The sequence below is a fragment of the Megascapheus bottae genome, chromosome 8, assembly GCF_031878675.1.
Source record: "Megascapheus bottae isolate mThoBot1 chromosome 8, mThoBot2.hap1, whole genome shotgun sequence".
Classification (NCBI taxonomy): Eukaryota; Metazoa; Chordata; class Mammalia; order Rodentia; family Geomyidae; genus Megascapheus; species Megascapheus bottae.
In genome coordinates, this window is record NC_143516.1 from 37,654,694 (window position 1) to 37,673,589 (window position 18,896).

The 18,896-nt window shown below is 41.7% G+C and overlaps 1 protein-coding gene and 1 pseudogene across 1 annotated transcript in view; one reads left to right on the top strand and one right to left on the bottom strand.

Moving 5' to 3' along the window:
- The window catches only part of Slc16a10 (solute carrier family 16 member 10), a 123,636-nt gene extending 106,774 nt beyond the window's left edge, over nucleotides 1-16,862 (bottom strand). The window contains exon 1 of the mRNA XM_090338282.1: nucleotides 16,526-16,862. Within this exon, the coding sequence (XP_090194408.1) occupies nucleotides 16,526-16,859 (334 nt within the window). The 5' untranslated portion in view covers nucleotides 16,860-16,862. The remainder of the gene's footprint in view (nucleotides 1-16,525) is intronic.
- On the top strand, nucleotides 3,440-6,936 carry LOC150059805 (centromere protein W pseudogene; annotated as a pseudogene).
- Nucleotides 16,863-18,896: the final 2,034 nt, after the last annotated feature.

The window sequence follows — 18,896 nt, forward strand, 5'->3', positions numbered from 1 at the left end:
TGGTGGTTAATTGGAGATAAGAGTCTCTCAGACTTTTTAGTACTGGGGCTGGCTTTGAACCTCCATCCTCAGATTTCAGCCTCCTGACTAGCTAGGATTATAGGTATGAGCCATCACACATGCAGCTTTTTTTTTTTTTTTGGCCAGTCCTGGGGCTTGAACTCTGGGCCTGACCACTGTCATTGTGCATTCTCAAGGCTAGGTGCCAATGCCCTCTTCTTACACAACTACTACTTTCTTCCCACCACCCCCTGTTTTTACTGGCTCTTCCCCCAGGTCACTCCACTTCCAGCACTTTTGGCTAAGTTTCAATCACAAGAGAGCAATTCAGGACCTGAGTCCTGAGAGATTACAACACAACACGTGAGTCAACACAAAGCCTTGCTCACAGGCACAGGGCCAACTTGCTCAATAACAATAGTGTTTGACATATTTGTAGAGCTTCCTGCACCTGAAAATGCTCTGACAATCGATTACCTTTCTTGAGTCTCCCAGATCATGGTGTGACAGGAAACTAAGGGCAAAATACACTTGCCATGAAGCCAGGCAACTCTCAGATGTCTGAGTATGCAAAAACAAATCATGATTAACAAAATTTAAAACAGTTCACCATAGTCCCAGTCAATATGGAATGGAATTTCATTTATCCTATTTTCTAGTCCCTTTCCTAGAAAACTTTTTTTAAGAATTCAATCTATACTCAAAGGAATTGGATGTTTTCATTATGAATTGAAACAAGAGGCCTACTCAGTTGCTAACTTATGTAGAGGCTAACCTATAAGATATCATCTTCTTGTTGAACAGGTTTTTCATCACTGTGAGTACATTACATTTAAATTTGAAATACAAAACCTAATTGAAATGATTCAAAATTTTTCTCACAGCCTGTTAGCAAGCATCTTAAAGACTTGCAGACTGACTTAAATACATTATAAGTGGGGAAAAGGTACTATGTCAAAAATCTTTGATGCTTTGTTGTTAGAAGGATCAAATAAATCTAAGAACTGAGGGTGTGGTTCAAGTGGTAGAACATCTGCCTTGCCCTGGCCAAAAAAAAAAAAAGCCAAGTAAGAGGCCCTAAGTTCAAGCACCAATAGCCACTTGATTAATTAATTAGAATTTGAATTAGTCTTTCCCTCATGCCCCAGTCCTGTCAAAGGCTCTATCCGGGGCTGTTGACATAATTTAGGTAGTCTACTACAAAATAAAAATGTGTGGCTCTCTAACTGAAAAAAAAAAAAATTCAGTCTCAGGCTCCACCTGTGTTTTGCCACCTCTTCATCAATACCCATAACCATTATTGGCCAGAATTCCCTCAGTGTATTTCATTTAAAATATCTCACAGCTATTCTAGCTTTCCCATTTTCTCTGTTGTTCCTCAAATCTCAGCTTCCAGGGATTTCATAATTAGTATCTTCTTTTTTTTCTGTAACTCAGTCATCTTTTTAAAACATTTCCTCAGAACCCTTTTGGAAAACTATTAATATTTTTCCATGCCCTATTAAATAATACCCAAACTTCTTAAATTGACATTCAGATACTCCATTCATTCTTTTCTAGCCTTACTTTCCATGACTCCATTATGTATCCTGGGCTCTAGCCAAACCAAACTCCCTGACACTTGCTTAATAAGTCCCATGTAAAGTCATATATAAAGAATCCCAATACTGAAGTCAGAGATTTAAAGTTCAAATTTGTCCCCACTATTTACAGACTTCAATAGTACCTCTAAAACATAACAATCATAATGGTTTCACCAAAAGATTACTGTATCAATAAGGCAAGGTGATATAAATTACTTACCAAAACACAATAGAAGCATTCAGCATTAGAAGTGTCTTAGAGACCTAGTCCAGGCCTTGTACCCTAACTTGAAATACCCTTTAAAAAATTATTATAAGGCTGGGTGCCAGTCGCTCATGCCTGTAATGCTAGCTACTCAGGAGGCTGAGATCTCAGGATGGCAGTTCAATGCCAACCCAGACACTAAAAGTCCATGAGACTCATCTCCAATTACCCACCAGAAAACTGGATGTTGTATTGTAGCTCAAGTGGTAGAGTATACTAGCCTTGAGCAAAAGAAGCTCAGGGACAGTGTCCAGGCCCTGAGTTCAAGCCCCAGGACTGGCAAAAAAAATTATTATACTAATAGTGATATACAGAGGAGGTTACAATTACATAAGTCAGGTACATACATAAGTACATTTCTTTTTGAACAATGTCATCCCTTCCCTCATTCTCTTCCAGTCTTCCAGTTTTCCTTCCTGTCCCCACCCAGAAGTTGCATAATTCATTTTCAACAGTATCTAGTGCATTTGTTCACTTTTGTCCCTCCATTTCTATGCCCCTACTTACCCTTCCAAAGACAGATAAACAAACAAAAAGACAAAAACAAAAACACCAAAAAGAAAAAACATCTTGTTTCCCTTTCCTGAAACTCATTTAGATAAAGATTATTTTATATGATCAGAGGCACAGAGGCGTTGTGCCTTTGTGCTCCTCTTTTTTTTTTTTTTTTGGCCAGTCCTGAGCTTGAGCTCAGGGCCTGAGCACTGTCCTTGGACTTTCTCAAGGCTAGAACTCTACCACTTGAGCCTCAGCACCACTTCCGGCTTTTTTCTATGTATGTGGTACCAAGGAATCGAACCCGGGTCTTTATGCATGCTAGGCAAGAACTTTAACCACTAGGCCAAACTCCTGGCCCCTTTGTGTTCCTCTTCTAAAAATATTCTCCTTTTAGCCAGGTGTGGTGGCTCATGCTTGTAATACTAGCTATTAAGGAGGCTGAGATCTGAGGACCCAGGTTCAAAGCCAGCCCGGACACTAAAGTCCATGAGACTCTTATTTCCCATTAGCTACCAGAAAACTGGAAGTAGTGCTGTGGCTCAAGGGGTAGGGCAGTAGCCTTGATCTGAAGAGCTTAGGAACCAAGTCTCACAACCGAGGGTGAGATATATAGATATAGATATAGATACAGATATAGATATAGATATCCTCCTTTGGTCTCACTGTATTTGAATGACTAGAGTCCTATACAATTTATCATGTCCTGATATAGAAAATACCTTTTATTGTTAACTAAGAGCATAGAGTAAAAGAATCAAGGGGAATGGCTGAAACAAAAAAAAAGAAAAGATCTCAGAACATATTATATTCAAATTTTGGCTAATAAACTAATGTCTGCATTTACTTAGCTACTTTAATACAAAAAGAATAGAATTCAGAAGAACTGGGTATATTTTTTTATTCTTTTTTTGCCAACTTTTTAATTTACATAAATATGTCACACTACTCCATTTTAAGCTCTTTGTTTCTGCAGAATTCTTTCAATAAACAGAGCAGGTTTTTCTCACAGAGGGGCACGAAAGCACGTAATGTAGAAACTGCAGGCAATAGGTCCAACAACGAGAACATTCTACATAGTTCTTTCTGACTCAAGATGGAAGTAGAAGATGAAGTATACAACTTCAAAATGTATATGTATCTAATGCTGTCACCTTTACTGTTTAGAAAACAATCTATGGTGTTTCCAATATGCTTATGGAAAGGAAGTAAAGTTAACAAAAGTTGTCTTGACTGTTAGGGAATAGACAGAAGATATCATTTGTGCTTTAAAAAAAGACACTGAGGACATTGCCTGGAACCCATCAGAAAGAAAGGTCTATTTTAGCATAAAGAAGAGGTCTTTTTTTGTGTGTTTGTTTGTTTTCTGCCTCAGAGCAGAATTTTTATTAATTTCTAAATTTTATAATTTATTATTTGGCATTAAGGTATAGCTTCATTTTCTATCTAACTTTTCTTTTTCTAATTTTTTTTATTTTTATTGTGATTAATAGAAGGGTTACATTACATTAACCAGAAAAAAGGTGCATAACTTCACAAACATTGATACTCTTTCTCATGACATGGTCCCCATTTCCCTCCCACCCTCCCCCTTTTTTATTCTTTTTAAAAATATTTCCATGTAACTGAAAATGTTTATAATTCAGTTTTTAGTTTTTTGTCTTTTTTATTTTTGGACAATAATTTCGATGTATAAGTGATGACTTAAATAAATCAGAAGGAAGATTTTTTAAAAAGAATTACAGGGAGAATCTAAGGCCTAGAATAATCTCAGGTCTTCCTGGTAATCCCATCTTTGTCTTTGATAACAAAATTTTATTCCAATCCAATATGTTCACTGGTATATATCCTCTTCTAGTTGCAGATCTTAATATCTATAGTTGCCAAGCCATTTACAAATTTTAAAGACAAAGAAAGCATATAGTCTTCTAGCCAATAAAATAAGATTTTAAACTTCTTTGATTACTTATAATACCACTGGCATTTATTATTATTGGCAATATTTGTAAAATGTTAATATAAATAAAACCTAATACTGGCAGGGACAATGACAATGTTCTTCCCTCACTGCACCAAAACATCAATTAACTTTGCAGAATGCCCATGTTTAAACAACTGTTAATAAATGTGAACCTTTACAGATGCTACAGTTTGATTGCTATATGAAGCCAAAACTAATAAAAGGGATAATTAAGCAAGACAAAAGAGTTATTCTTAAAAACCAGTCATCTGGGGCTGAGGATATAGCTTAGTGGTAGAGCCAGGTGCTTAAAGCTTCTGTGAGGCAATGGATTCAATTTCCAGCACAAACAGAGGGAAGAAAAAGAGAGGGCAGAGGAAACCAAAGTGTGAAAGGGAGAAGGGAGTGGAAAGCAAGAAGGGAAAAGAAAAAAATATTATTAATCTAACTCACTTGACTAGGAATTAATGCTTTCCTACCCAGAAAAGTTAACATACCTATTTAGTGAGAAGTGGTTTTCTACTTTAATAAAATATCAGAACTGAGTTTGAGATCCAATCTATGTGTGTCACAAAAATAAATTTTGGCATTTTGAGCTATCACTGTTAAAATAATTCATCCTTTGGTCAAAAAAAGTACAAAAGGGGGTTGGGTGTTTGGCCTAGTGGTAAGAGTGCTTTCCTGGCATGCATGAAGACCCGGGTTCGATTCCTCAGCACCCCACATACATAGAAAAAGCCAGAAGTGGTGCTGTGGCTCAAGTGGTAGAGTGCTAGCCTTGAGAAAGCCCAAGGACAGTGCTCAGGCCCTGAGCTCAAGCCACAGGACTGGCAAAAAAAAAAAAAAAAGTACCAGATGAGTTGTAGGCCAATGTACCTTCCTATGATTTTTACATTAATTTAACCAGTAACCTTTCATTTACTTAACTTAGGCTTTTTCCCCCTTTAGGTGATGCTGGAGATAGAACCCTAAGCATTCTTGTCTTGTACATGCTAAGTCAGCATTCCACCACTGAGCTATATCACTGGCTATATCACTTAGAACTGAATTTCAACTCTTCAGTGAGCGTTTCTCAAATCAGGGAACTGGAAGAGGAAACAGTAAGGTTCCCTTCACCAAGAAGAAAACAGCAAAATTCCTAAGAGGCACAATTAGTCATTTTTAAAGTATATTCAATATTATAGTAGTTTTGTATTTTAAGGAAAGGGTGAAAAAGGAATCCTAATTATTCCCATAAAGTAAAGCCTGACAAAATCTTGACTAGCAGGTAAGCAAAGACATATAGTTTTGTCATCTGAATAGTAAGGATACTCGTTTAAAAAAAGAAGGTAAAAAATTGTTGGAAGAAAGTACCAAAAGTGGCAGGGAGTTTGGCCTAGTGGTAAAGTGCTTGCCTACCATGCATGATGACCCAGGTTCGATTGCTCGGTACCACATACATAGAAAAAAAGCCAGAAGTGGTGCTGAGGCTCATGTGGTAGGGCTCTAGCCTTGAGAAAGCCCAAGGACAGTGCTCAGGCCCTGAACTCAAGCCCAGGACTGGCAAAAAAAAAAAAAAAGTACCAAAAGTGTTAAAGGCATTACAGTTTTTATAAAGGATTAATGAGTCAGAAGCAGATTTGGTTTATGCCTATATAGTATAAACATTTACATTATTTCAAATGTGTAGTTCACATTTATCCATTTATTCACATTGAATCCATAAATTCAAAATTCATGAAATGAGAAGTAGAGCTGTGTGGCTCAAGAGGTAGAGTGCTAGCCTTGAACCAAAAAGCTCATGGATAGCACCCAGGACCTGAGTTCAAGTCCCTAGACAAGCATGAAAAGAGAAGAAAGAAAGAGAGAGAAAGAGGGAGAAGGAAAAGGAGAGGGAGAGGGAGAGGAGCTTACTTTTTTAATTAGGATCTCAGCAAGTCATTTCAGCTTCCAATTTCTGATTCCTATGTATAAGGTGTGGAATAACTTTGTTGTTAATGAAGACATTTTGCAAAGATGTGGCCAAGCTTATTTGGCAAAGGTGGTCTAGGAGTACTACTTTCCTCATCCTGAAAACTGACAGTTTGTCTCTTCTGTGTGGTAGGTCTGCACAGCTCCCAGACACACAGGAGTTGCTCATTCTGAATCTCTGCCAGTGAAAACTCCCAAAGTCGGTGTGTGGGTGGCACCAGCAAGGCAGGTGCTCAGAACTGAGGTGAGCTGACAATTACAGTTATGTTTGGTGTTTAGTTTGTTTTTATTGAGGTTTGTTTAATTTGAATAAGAAGTCAATTCTCCATGAGCTTCTATGACTCTTAGGTAAAAATCCTTTTCAAAAAATGACCTCAGGCGCTGTGCCGGCTGCCAGAGGAAGACCTTGGCTCTGGTCACCACAGTCTACCGCCAGAGGCCTACAAAGTGGAAGGCTCCCCACAGCTTTCTCAAGGGCATCTTCAAGCCAGCAGAAGCCTCACCGTTGTCTGGAGGCGTGCGGGCCTACTAGCTGGTTCATTGGAACTGTTTGTTGTTTGTTCCATGATTAGCAGAAGAATCCAGAGCTAATGCTTGTGAGAAAAAGCAAGGATCATATTCTGACAGCAGCAAAGGTAATTCTAAAGAAGAGAAAGGTTGAAAGTCAAAGAAAATGTTTTTGAATATTTTAAAACATTATTTCAGGTGGTAGCAAATCATAAAAAGCATTTTTTCATATATCATGATCATTAAAATATTGGTTAGATGAGAAGTGTGTATGCATATATTTTCTGCCACTGAAACGTCTCAAGTTAACTCATAGGACTGTTTTACCTTCTTAAATATATGATGTCCTCTGCTGACCACAGTTCCTAACCAATGACAACTAATAACTCTCTATAATTAGGTCATTTTGAGAATGTCATAATGTTGTATGTAATGACTTTTGAATTTTTATTTTCTCTCATTCTGTGATCCATTCAAGCTGTTTCCTATATCAATAATCCCTACATAGCTAATAATAATAACAATAATAATAATAGCAACTCATAACATCTCAAAGTTACCACAAAACCACTCCTGAAAACAATCTTGTGAACAAATGCAGCAGTGATACACATTAGAAACTATGTTGAGGGCCAGGAGTTTGGCCTAGTGGTAGAGTGTTTGCCTAGCATGCAGGAAGACCCAGGTTCAATTCCTTGGTACCACATACATAGAAAAAAGCTGGAAGTGGTCCTGAGGCTCAAGTGGTAGAGCTCTACCCTTGAGAAAGTCCAAGGACAGAGATGAGGCCCTGAGCTCAAGCCTAGGACTGACAAAAAAAAAAAAAAAAGAAACTATGTTGAAAATGAACTATACAACTTTGTGGGTGGGCATGGGAGAGGAAAACTGGAAATGAGAGAAGAGATAAAATTGTTGAAAAATAAATGAACTCATTACCTGGCTTATGTAACTAGAACCCCTCTGTACATTACCTTTATAATACCAATTAAAAATATTTGTAAGTCAGGAGCAGTGGTTCACGCCTGTAATCATAGCTACTCAGGAGGCTGAGATCTGAGTATCATGGTTCAAAGCCAGCCAGGGCACTAAAGTCTGTGAGACTTATCTCTGATTAATGACTAGAAAACCAAAATTGACACTGTGGCTCAAAGGGTAGGGCAGTAGCCTTGAGCTGAAGAGCTCAGCAACAGCATCCAGGCCCAGAGTTCAATCCCCACGAGCAACAAAATAATAAAAACAAAAATAAAAGAATGGTATACTTAGGGGAGAGTCCAGGAGAGTAACTCCTCTGAATAAATAATAAACTGATTTAATACCAGGAAATGGCAATACGTTTTAAGAGAAAGGGCAATAAGGGTATGTGCTCAAAAGGGAGAAAAGGTGAGCAAATGTAATCACTATATTCATTGTACATTATGTAAAATCTGAACTATTTAACTTGAGGGTAAGGTTAGGAGGACAAAATGGGGGAGAGTGATGAAAGGGGTGGCATCAATTAAGATGCATTGCACTCATAATCTCACATATGGAATTATAGCCTCTTTATACAACTACCTAATAAAAATATGCTAATTATGTCAATTCTGCCCCCTCCTTGATTTTTTTTCTCCCCTAGAAAAACTCAAAACTGACATAAATGGCATAAAATATTCTTGTTTGTTATTGAATATGCATGCCTATTCTGCTAAACTTCACATGGATCATCTTCATTAAATTAAAAATAAGGGCACATAACACTTCTATATCTCATCCTTGACCTGTACAAAACAGCAGCTTTGATATTTAAAGAACAAAAATTCCCAGGTTAAATATGGCATCTTACCCACATGTACAAGGACAGATTGTACAAGGACGTTCATTGCAGCATTATTTTCAGAAAGTTTGAAAACAGTCTAAGCATCCATTAAAAGGAGGAAGAGCTGGGCACAGGGGTTGACACCTATAATCCTCGCTACGCAGGAGACTGAGATCTGAGGATCAAGGTCTAAAACCAGCACAGGCACAAAAGGACCAAAGACTCTTCTCTGCAATTAACCTCTAGAAAACAGGAAGTGGGGCTTAGCTGAAGGGTAGGACTCTAGCCTTGAGCTGAAGAGCTCAGGGACAGCACCCAGGCCTAGTTCAAGCCTCATGACCCACAAAAAATTAATTAATCAATTAATTAATTTAATTAAGGGAGGAAGAATGAAGTACAACATACTCATATAATAAAAATCACATAAATTTAGGAACTACAGATATAGCTCAGTGGTAAGAGTTTGCCTGGCATGTTCAATGCCATGGGTTTGATTCTCAGCACATTTAAAAAAAAAAAAAAAACAATTAATCTGGGCAACAGTAGTTGATGCTTGTAGCTCCTCAGGAAGCTGTGCTCTGAAAATCAAGGTTTGAAGCCAGCCTAGGCAAAAAAAAAAATCTGTGAGACTCTTACCAATTAACCAGTTTAAAAAAAAAAAAAGCTGGAAGTAAGGCTATGGTTCAAGTGGTAGAATACTAGTGTTGGGCACAAAATCTAAGAGAGAATGCTTTGGCCTTGAGTTCAAACCCTAGTGTCAAGCACAAAAATTATTTAAGTAATTTTTTTTAAATCTTAATGAAGGGACCCCTTGCTTGATTCCCCTAAAATAGAGAACACTTTGAGACCCTTCTTCCATCCTCTATAGGCATTTCCCATCTTCATGACAAAGGAGTACTTGACTCCGGGGGGGGGGGGGGGGGGGGGGCTGTAAAATTTCCTGATAACAGAGCTCAGATTACAAAAGCAGATGAACCAGGTAGAGTTACCAGAATTCTTCCCCCACCCTACCCCGCTTTGCCTGCCAGTAAACTCTCTCCCTTTCCTTTGTCGTCAAAGCAGTGCGCCAGAAGCCAACGAAGATGATAGGTCAGCTCAAACAGCAAAGGCATCAGTGGTTGCCCCAGCTGTCACTCAAGTATGTTGATATTCCATTGGCCACCTGTGTATGGCCAAACCCAATCACAAGGCTGGTGGCCTATAAAAGTAGCCTGTAAGATTAGATGGGGTCGCTCTCTCACTCACATCTTTGAGATGGCCCTGACTGGTCGGTATGATTCTTGATGCTAGGCATGGAATAAAACTCTTTAACTTCCACTTTTGTATCAGACTCATTCCTTTGACCACAGACCCTAATATTGGGGAAGGGATCCTAACATTTGGGGGCTCATCCAGGATCAAATGACAAGGACTAAGCCAGCATCAGAATTTTGAACAAAACATCCAGAGGTAAGATCTTGAGCTCTAGTTTTGTCTTTGGTCTTTATGTTGGTGGAACTTTTTTGTTCTTTGTGTTTGTGAAAAACCGGGCCTGTTCTGTTGGGGAGCTCTAGGGAGGAAGCCCACTAGGGAGAAACTGGACACAGTATAGCTCCCCAGGGCTGGAGTGGATCTAGGGACGCCCCATCACTCTAGACGGGCTGTTGCAGATTAGGGAGCATGGCATAGTCTCCCGGGCACAGCAACTCTGGGTCGTTGCAGGTTAAGGAGTTTGAGTCTCCCAGGCACAACATCTGGAGAGTCTCCCAGGTATGACGGTTGTGTCTGCTGTAGTTTTGTGTTTGTATGGCAGTTATATTTGTCTTAGTATTTGTGCATCTTAAAGCTGATTCCTTGTCCAGCAGGGGTCGCTGTCTTTGTATGTTGACTGTCTATGTCTTGCCCCTTGTTGGATGTTTCTCACTGCCTGTCAGGAAAATGGGTCATATAGGGAGTAAGGAGCTTGTGACGCACCTAAACTTTATCTTTAACCATTTTAAGGATTTCCAGGGCAAGGCTGCCCAGTTGGGTGACAAAGTTTACCCAGGAAAACTTGAAACGTTCTGCCATCTGGAATGGCCCACTTTCTTTACAGGAGGACCACCGGAGGGACCTTCCCCTACTAACAAAACTGTTTCTCTCCCTCTAAGGCAGGTCACATCTCCAAAACCAGAAAAGGAGGAGAAAGGGGAGCCTGACATGGAGAACTCGAACCCCCCCCCCTTTACCTGTCCCTCCCCAAAGTCTTGTGTTTGGTGCATATAAAGAGATGAGCCAAGTGGCATTCACGGAGGATCTTCTCCTACACTTGGTCTTGCAACATTTTAAAGGTTCTAAAGAGAAAATTTGGGGTTTACTTAAAGGTCTCTGTTTCTTTGCCCCTGTTTTATGGTTCCCTGCGGTGATTTGTGTGGTCCTGTGTCGTTCTTGAAATCTGTACCAGTCCTAATGGGTTCTTGTTTTCTGTGTCTTTGTCATTATCCATTTGGACATTCCTGGGGAATAAGTCTTGGGCCTGGTATGGCTCCTCCCACTCAGCTGCAATTCAGGCAAGCAGAAGTCAGGCGAGGCAGCTGCATGTCTAGTCCAGTTTCCTTTTTCCTACTAACCTGGCTGACGTGATAATCTGGAGACAATTGGTTGCAGGACACAGACATCAGTCTTGGTTCCCCCAGGTTTAAATTTGGCCCCGGTGTAAACTGGTATGTGAGATGGCCTAGTCAAAATTGGGAAAATGACTAGAGTCATGCTCTAGATGAGCTAAATTGGGTACCAGAAGACTCCCACCAAATAATTTCTACTAAGTTGCTATGTAAAAAGTATTGTTTTGAACCTCGTTCTCACTTGCAAGAGAAAAACTGACAAAACTCTTGACACAAACTTCTGGAAAATGTTCAGCCGATATTAATTTTGCACACTTTAAGATCTTTGAGTATGAATATGTGTGAATGAGTGTGAGCGAACATGTTCAAGGTTAAATTGTCAGCATGCTGCGTAAAACAGTGGGTGAGTTATACTTGAAACACAAAAGCAATTGGATAAATCTAAGTGTAAGCATTTCTGAAATCTGCATTTTAAAAAAATCCAGTATTGTACTACATAGAGCTGTTTACATTGTAAACATTGTATTCTGTTTAGCAGAGAGGCATTAGGGAATTTGGAATTTATTTCCTTGAGTTAAAAAATTGGAGATAAGTATCAGAAACTTAAATGTGAATTTATCAATGTCAGAAACTTTGCCTGTCTTTTAAAACTGTTTAGGTAATCAAATGCCAAGAGAAAACTTAGGATAGTCCTGTGTGACCATCTTTGGGAATGAGAGGTGAACTGGAAAAGGTGCAGCTCTGGGTTCCCATGGTGGAAAAGGCCCTAAGGGAGGGTGCATACTTGGTGAAAGAAGATAAGCTGGCACAAAGGCAGTTCATCTAAACCTGGTCAGATGGACTGAGTGGACCATCTCCATCCTTTTTCCTTGCAGACTGACACTAAAAATCTGATGGTAAAATGTGGGTGCTGTGATTAGTATTTCTTAAACTGCCCCCTAAAATGTATTAAATTGGGGTAAAGGGTTTTAAAAGGAATGTTTAAAGGTTTATCTCCTTATGATTTGGTTTCATGCTACTTTGGAATTGGATGTATTTTAGAAAAAGAAGAAAACTAAGTCTGGACTTTTGGTGCACTGAAGATGTTTGTAGTTCTTGTATTAAGGAAAAACTTATTTGAGTTTAAACTGTTATTGGAGTTCTAGGCAAGTAACCTAAACTGTAGGAAAAAAAAAATGCCTCTTCTAAAAGGAGACCTGGAGGCAAAGGGAGTGCCTTGAGCCCTTAAGCGTTCTTAAAACGCAAATAAAGGCTAAAGTGTTAAGTGTATAAGCAAATGTCAGTAAAAGTTTTAAATAAAATTAGAAATGGGTTTCTGAACAAAATTTGGAAGTGAAGATGTCCTAAATGTTTGTTTCAAAGAAGAGAAAAAAAGGAAAATTAGAACTACCAAAATGATTGCTTAATCGCTATTTCAGCTTGCTCTTATAAGTTTCTTTATAGCAATTTCCAGCAGGTCCATGGAGAAGGACAGCAATCCTTATTCAGATGTAATTTTGGCCCTTACCAAGTTCCAGGTAAGATCATGTTTAGAGACTACTTCTGTGTTGACCACCTTGTTGCTTTAATTGGAGTAAAGTGGTCTTTTAAAGGACTCCTTGATCTGAAAACTGCAGTTCTGAGCCAGCCCAGGCAGAGCAAAGTCCCCGTGAAACTGTGATCTCTAATCTGCCAGCAGAGTGCTAGTGAGGCAGAGTTGCTTTGGAGCTCAAAGTGGCAGAGTGCTAGCCTTGAGCTGGAGAGCTGAGGGTCAGCGTTCAGGCCCTGAGTTCAAGTCCAGCAACCAACCAAGTGAAATGGGACATTTATCCCTGTGTGAAGAGACACTCCTGGGACAAAAGCAATGAAGCATACAGATGCAGTAAGCCACTGCATATGGTGTCAGATCCTAGAGTCACTCATGCTTGGCGATGCAAAATTAATCAGAGCCAGGAGGTCATAGAATAGTTTGTAAGCATGCCTTACTAATGTCCATGTTTACTGGGCAGGAACTTGTCAGTCATCTGTAATGTGAGTAGTTCACAATCCTAACCACCCCCCTAAATTTGCTCAAAGGTCTAACTGAGCGAATTTTGGGTTGACACCAGCCACAAATTCAGGAAAGAAGTCTGGACCTAAGGCTATGTCCCTACTGATCAGTATATAGGCCTGAGGCATTGTTAGGGTCGCAGAGATTAAGTTCCCCAGACAATCAAGAAAATGCCTTTGTAAATGAGTGCTAAGTAAGCTACACTGTTGTAGCCAAAGAAAAGGTTTGTGCAGTGGTTAAATGTTATATATGATCTCTAATTTGGAGCAAATTATTGCTCCTGATATCTAATCCTGGCAACCCCTGGGTAAAATAGGTTAAGCTTTTTAGGGTCCCTGCCCAAGTATAGAGACAACGCCCCTGAGTTAGCTTGAAGAAGTTACAGAAGATGGATCTTCGCCCATCAACTCCCCTTAAGATGAAGGGACCAGAGTCATTTTTGGAAAGTGAGACAGGATAAATTAAAGGCATGGGAAAGAGTAGTAAAAGATGTGCAAGAGTGGAGACTGCACTTGTGGGGAATGGCTACAGGTTCAAGTCTTCTATACCTGGCTAGAGAATCCTAGCCACATTTAAAGGAAATCTGGTTACTAAAAGTTGTCACCCTGATATTACTTTGGAATCTCAACCCTATACTGTCCTGAAAACCAATGGGGTGCAGCTCCATTGGAGCTGCAGAGAGACAAGGCTGCTGCTACACAGCCTGTCCTGACTGACTCCACAACTCTACATCTGCTTCCTGAGGAGACTAGAACTAAACCCTTGGTAGTAAAACACTGTATCTGTGTTAAGTTCAAAGTCCCCTAGGTCATGGGAGAGAAAATGAAGTGAGGCTGAACCTAGCCTTTTGCAGCCATCTTGGTGCCTTGGCTTGGTGAGGGGAATTCTCCACCCTGTGCTGAAAAGTCTACCGGTGAGAGGTGCTAAATGTGAATGAGAGTTATGGTCAAATGAAAAGAGAGAAAGGTTAGTATGTAACAGATGTTATGAAGCATGTCTTAATAATGGGAGCACTCCACATGTAAAGTTCTCCCCATTGGAGTGAGACCATCCCCTAAAACTTGGGGAAGCTGAACTATCTGATAGTGTTAACCATGATTCAATCCAGGCCTTACAGGTTGATTTGGGGACATGTTCTTCATCTGGTTTCTAACATCCTGGCACTCTATCAATTGTACCACAGCTTCACTTTGGGCATTTTTGGTAGTTAATTGGGATTAAGAAACTCAAGGACTGCCCAACTGGATTCAAACTATGCCCAGCCTTAACTTTAATTTTTATTTTATTTCCAGTCTTGGGGCTTAAACTCAGAGCCTAAGCACTATTCTTGAGCTTTCTCAAAGCTAGAGCTCTGCCACTTGAACCACAGCACCACTTTTAGCTTTTTCTATGTATGCGGTACAGAGGAACTGAACCCAGGTCTTCATGCATGCTAGGCAAGCACTCTACCACCAGGCCAAACTCCAGGTACCTAACTTTAATTTTTAAAAAGAATTATTTTGCCTTGTACCAATAGCTCAGGCCTGTAATCCTAGCTACTCAGGAGGCTGAAATCTAAGGATCATGGTTTGAAGCCAGTCCCACCAGGAAAGTTCATGAGACCTAATCTCTACCAAAAAGCCTGAAGAAGATATATGGTTCAAGTAGTAGAATGCTAGCCTTGAGCAAGAAAAAATAGTTCACCCTTATGACCCAGCAATTCCTCTACTGGGCATTTACCCGTCGGTCCAGACACAAAGACACAGTAAATCCACTAGCATAACAATGTTCATTGCAGCACTACTTACTCTAGCGAAGATATGGAACCAGCCCAGATGCCCCTCAATTGATGTGGTATTTATACACAATGGAATTCTATGCTGCCATCAGAAAGAATGACATGGCACCATTTGTGAGGAAATGGAAAGTCTTGGAAAAAATAATATTAAGTGAAGTAAGCCCAGACCCAAAGGAATATAGGTCCAATGGTTTCCCTCATCTGTAATAATTAGTCCATAACTCTCCTAGCAGAAGATTATAATAGCTCAAACCCTAGATACATAAAGCCATATAGGATGAGGCCAAATTAATGGACCTCCAGGACATGGAAACAAGAGCTAAATTATAAGTGACTGTTATTCTTTATGTATTATGTTTTTCTCCCTTCTCTTGTGTTGCCCTTTGGTTAATCTCATATTGTTACTGTATCCCACTTTATTACCTGGTATATTATATAGATGTTCACTGGTTCATTAGAAAAAGGAGAGGAAAATGAGGGGTGGAGGGAAACGGGGACAAGATCATAAAAAGGGTATCAATATGTGAGAAGTAATGCACCCTCTATCTGCGATTATAAATGTAACCCCTCTGTACATTGAAATAAAAAATATGTAATCCAAAAAAAAATAGTTCAGACCCTTGAATTCAAGCCCCAAAACCAGCGTGCGCGCGCACGCACGCGCGCAGCGCACACACACACACACACACACACACACACAGAGTTAAACATTATTGCTCAGCAGGCAACATAGACTATCTTTAAAATAAAATATAATAGGCTAAACGGAAATTTAAAAAAAGGAGAGAAGACTTGCTTTTTGCCTAAATTGGCGCCTTTTGAGTGTAATGTACTAATGTCAAAGAACACAGCAGGAAGGGGCTGCCCCATCTTCCTCTTCCCACTGCATGATGTGGCTGCCTCCTATGCCTTCTTATTTCACAGAGTACAAAAAGGGAGAGTGAGTAACAGCACCCACAAACTATAGCTTTCCAAGGGCTCCCTTCACAACTCCCTGTGACCTTGGGGTACATTTTGTTTGTTTTTTATAACTCGCCAGACTTCCTGCTCCCCTTCCACCATCAGCATACACACACTACCCCTTGCCCAACAGGCAAGATCAACCAACCATCCAAGAGTCGTGGTCGCTAAAGTGACGGTAAAATTGACCATGTGAGGTGGTCGATGCAGGAAGGTTGTTTTCGAACCTTAGAAGGAAAAAAAAAATATATATATATATATGTATGTATGTATGTGTGTATATGTATGTGTGTGTATATATATATATATGTATATTTGTGCAGCGCCCACTCTGCAAAAAGGGGACAGGACAGGACAAGAGCCGGGACAAATAAGTTCTGCGACTTATTCCCAAACAGGCAGACCTTGACTGTGGATTCCACGCAGACCCGCGCACCGAGGCTCTGGAGCGCCAGCCTCCCGGGACGACTGCACTGCCCCGCTCCCGCTCAGGCACACGAGGAGCCGCAGGGCGCACGCCGGGGCGCTGGGCACATGCCTTGCACGCAGGGTGTGCTGGGGACCCCGGCTCCGGCCGCCTCCTCTCCTTCCATCCTCCCCCGGCGGGCCGACAGCGCCTCACCTGTCTTGAAGACCATCTTGTCAACGTCATCGGAGTCGAAGGTCTTCAGCATGGACACGAAGAGCACCCCACAAGCGTTCTGGATGCCGAACACCGACCCGTTGCACCACATAGCCGCCAGCATCACCAGCCAGCCCCAGCCACCCTCCGGGGGCTCCCGGGGTTCCGCGTCCGCCGGTCTCCCCAGCTCCACCTCCACCTTCTCCGTGGCCGCCTCACTGCCGTCTGAGGGTCCCGGGCCGGACAGTGAAGTGTCCCCCGAGGGCTCGGGGTCCGGCGGTGGCGCGTCGCCGGTCGTCCGCGCGGCGGCGGGCTCCTCCTGGGAGGGCACCATGGCCCGAGGCGGCCCCCTCGGGCGCCTGGAGGGATCGCGGGCACGAGCTCCCGGGTGGCTCGCGGAGGAGCTGAGAGGGCGGGCGGCGCGGGCGGACTCCGGAGGCCGAGGCGAAGGCGGCCGAGCCCCTGAGGAGAGGCCAGGTGGGCGGGCGGCGCGCGGAGCAGTGGCGGCGGCGAGGACGGCGGCGGGAAGCGAGTCAGCCGGCACCTCAGCAGTCGGCACTCCACTCGGGCTTTACAGTCCAGCTCTCCTCACCCCCGACGGAGCCCGCGGCCAGCGGCCGCTTCTTAAAGGCGCCCCCCCGCCCGCCGGCGGGGGCGTGGCCAGCAGCGGGACGTGCCCCCAGAGCTCACAGATGATTGGGCCGCAGCGCGCGGAGGCGGGGCGCCCCTTGGTGCACTGCTCGGCCTTCGGGAGCGGTGGCTAGAAGTGACTGCGCGCGCTTCTAGCTAGGCAGCACCGGCCGCCTGCTGGACGCCTGGTGGCCTCGGAGATGTCCGGTATTAACAGGAGGGCCGCGCCTCCTAGGTGCCGGCTGGGTGGATCATCGATCAGGTCTGCTGCACCGGTTCTTCAGCCTCGACTCACTGACATAGTGTTACAACCAAACTAACACTGTGATTTGGTTTTGCGTTTGCTTTGTTTCCTCTGGCTTTTACCTCTTCGAACTAATTATGCCACTTGACTACTTATAAAGGAAATCAGGGGCCAAGAGCATGGCCTAGTGGTAGAGTGCTTGCCTATTATTCCTTGGTACCACATACATAGAATAAAGCCAGAAGTGGTGCTGTAACTCAAGTGATAGAGAAAACAGAGCCCAAGAGCAGGCCCTTAGTTCAAGGCCCAGGACTGGCAAAAAAGAAAAAAGAAAAAGCAATCAGAGGCCTCATTTGATTACTTCAGACCCATGTTCTTGTAGACATTTATTTGGAATGCTTGGCATATTGAAGATGCTCCGTGGAGAAGACATAGACTCCAGTTCTAAAGTTTTCAGCCAGCAGTTTTGACAGAAAGCTAGAAAAGAATGCTACCAAGTAGGACTGCTATTTTCCCTTTGAAACTAAACTTATATTCTCTGTGCCCCTGGAGCTTGAAGTGCTAAGTAAAAGAAGCATAGCAATCAATATTGAGGGCATATGTTAATTTCTCAGTGATTCAGATTCTCCAATTATATCAAAATATGCTTCCTACTGATGCATCCATCAGTGTGGTGGGATACACAGAGGACTGTGATTGATCACTTCTCAGCTTCTCTCCATAAACTAGTGAGAAAAATCAGCCCTACAATACACAATGAAGTTCAGATGACACTGTGTTATATGAGCAACAGAGAGGTGAGATGGGACTATTAAATTCTTTTTAGAACACTGGACAATAGCGTTGGCAGCAAGGAACTTATGGACTCAACCCTAAGGACAGGTAGAGTATTCCAGCTTGAGAAATATAGTATAAACCATGAAAAAGAGGGATATGCTTGAGGAAACAGGAGCACAATTCAAATGTGATCTGAATTAGAGACAAAGTAAATATAAGGCTATCATTTAGAATAGTATTCCTCAGAGGATTCATCCTCAGTTGAAAACTTAGAAATATTGTGGGGAAATGGTAGAAACTTTATAAGGCCAGGCCTTGAGAGGAATTCTTAGCATTGGAGGGCTACTCTCTGAAGAGATTAGGCACTGTGGAATATTCCTTTCTCTCATTTCTGGCCATCATGTGAATAAGTTGTTTCTGTACATGTTCCTCACTGTCATGTAGCACTTTGCCACAGAACCAAAAGACATGGGGCTAGTTAATCAAGAATTGAGGCTGGGAATGTGGCTTAGTGGTAGACTGTTTGCCTAGCATGCATGAATGAAGCCCTGGGTTCCTCAGTACCACATAAACCAAAAAAAATCCAGAAGTAGCACAGTGGCTCAAGTAATAGAGTGCTAGTTCCAGGACAGCCTGAAATACATAGGAGGACCCTGCCTCAAAAAAAAAAAATCAGAGAGCAAGGAAGGAGAAACATTGGTCAAAAATAAATCTACTCAT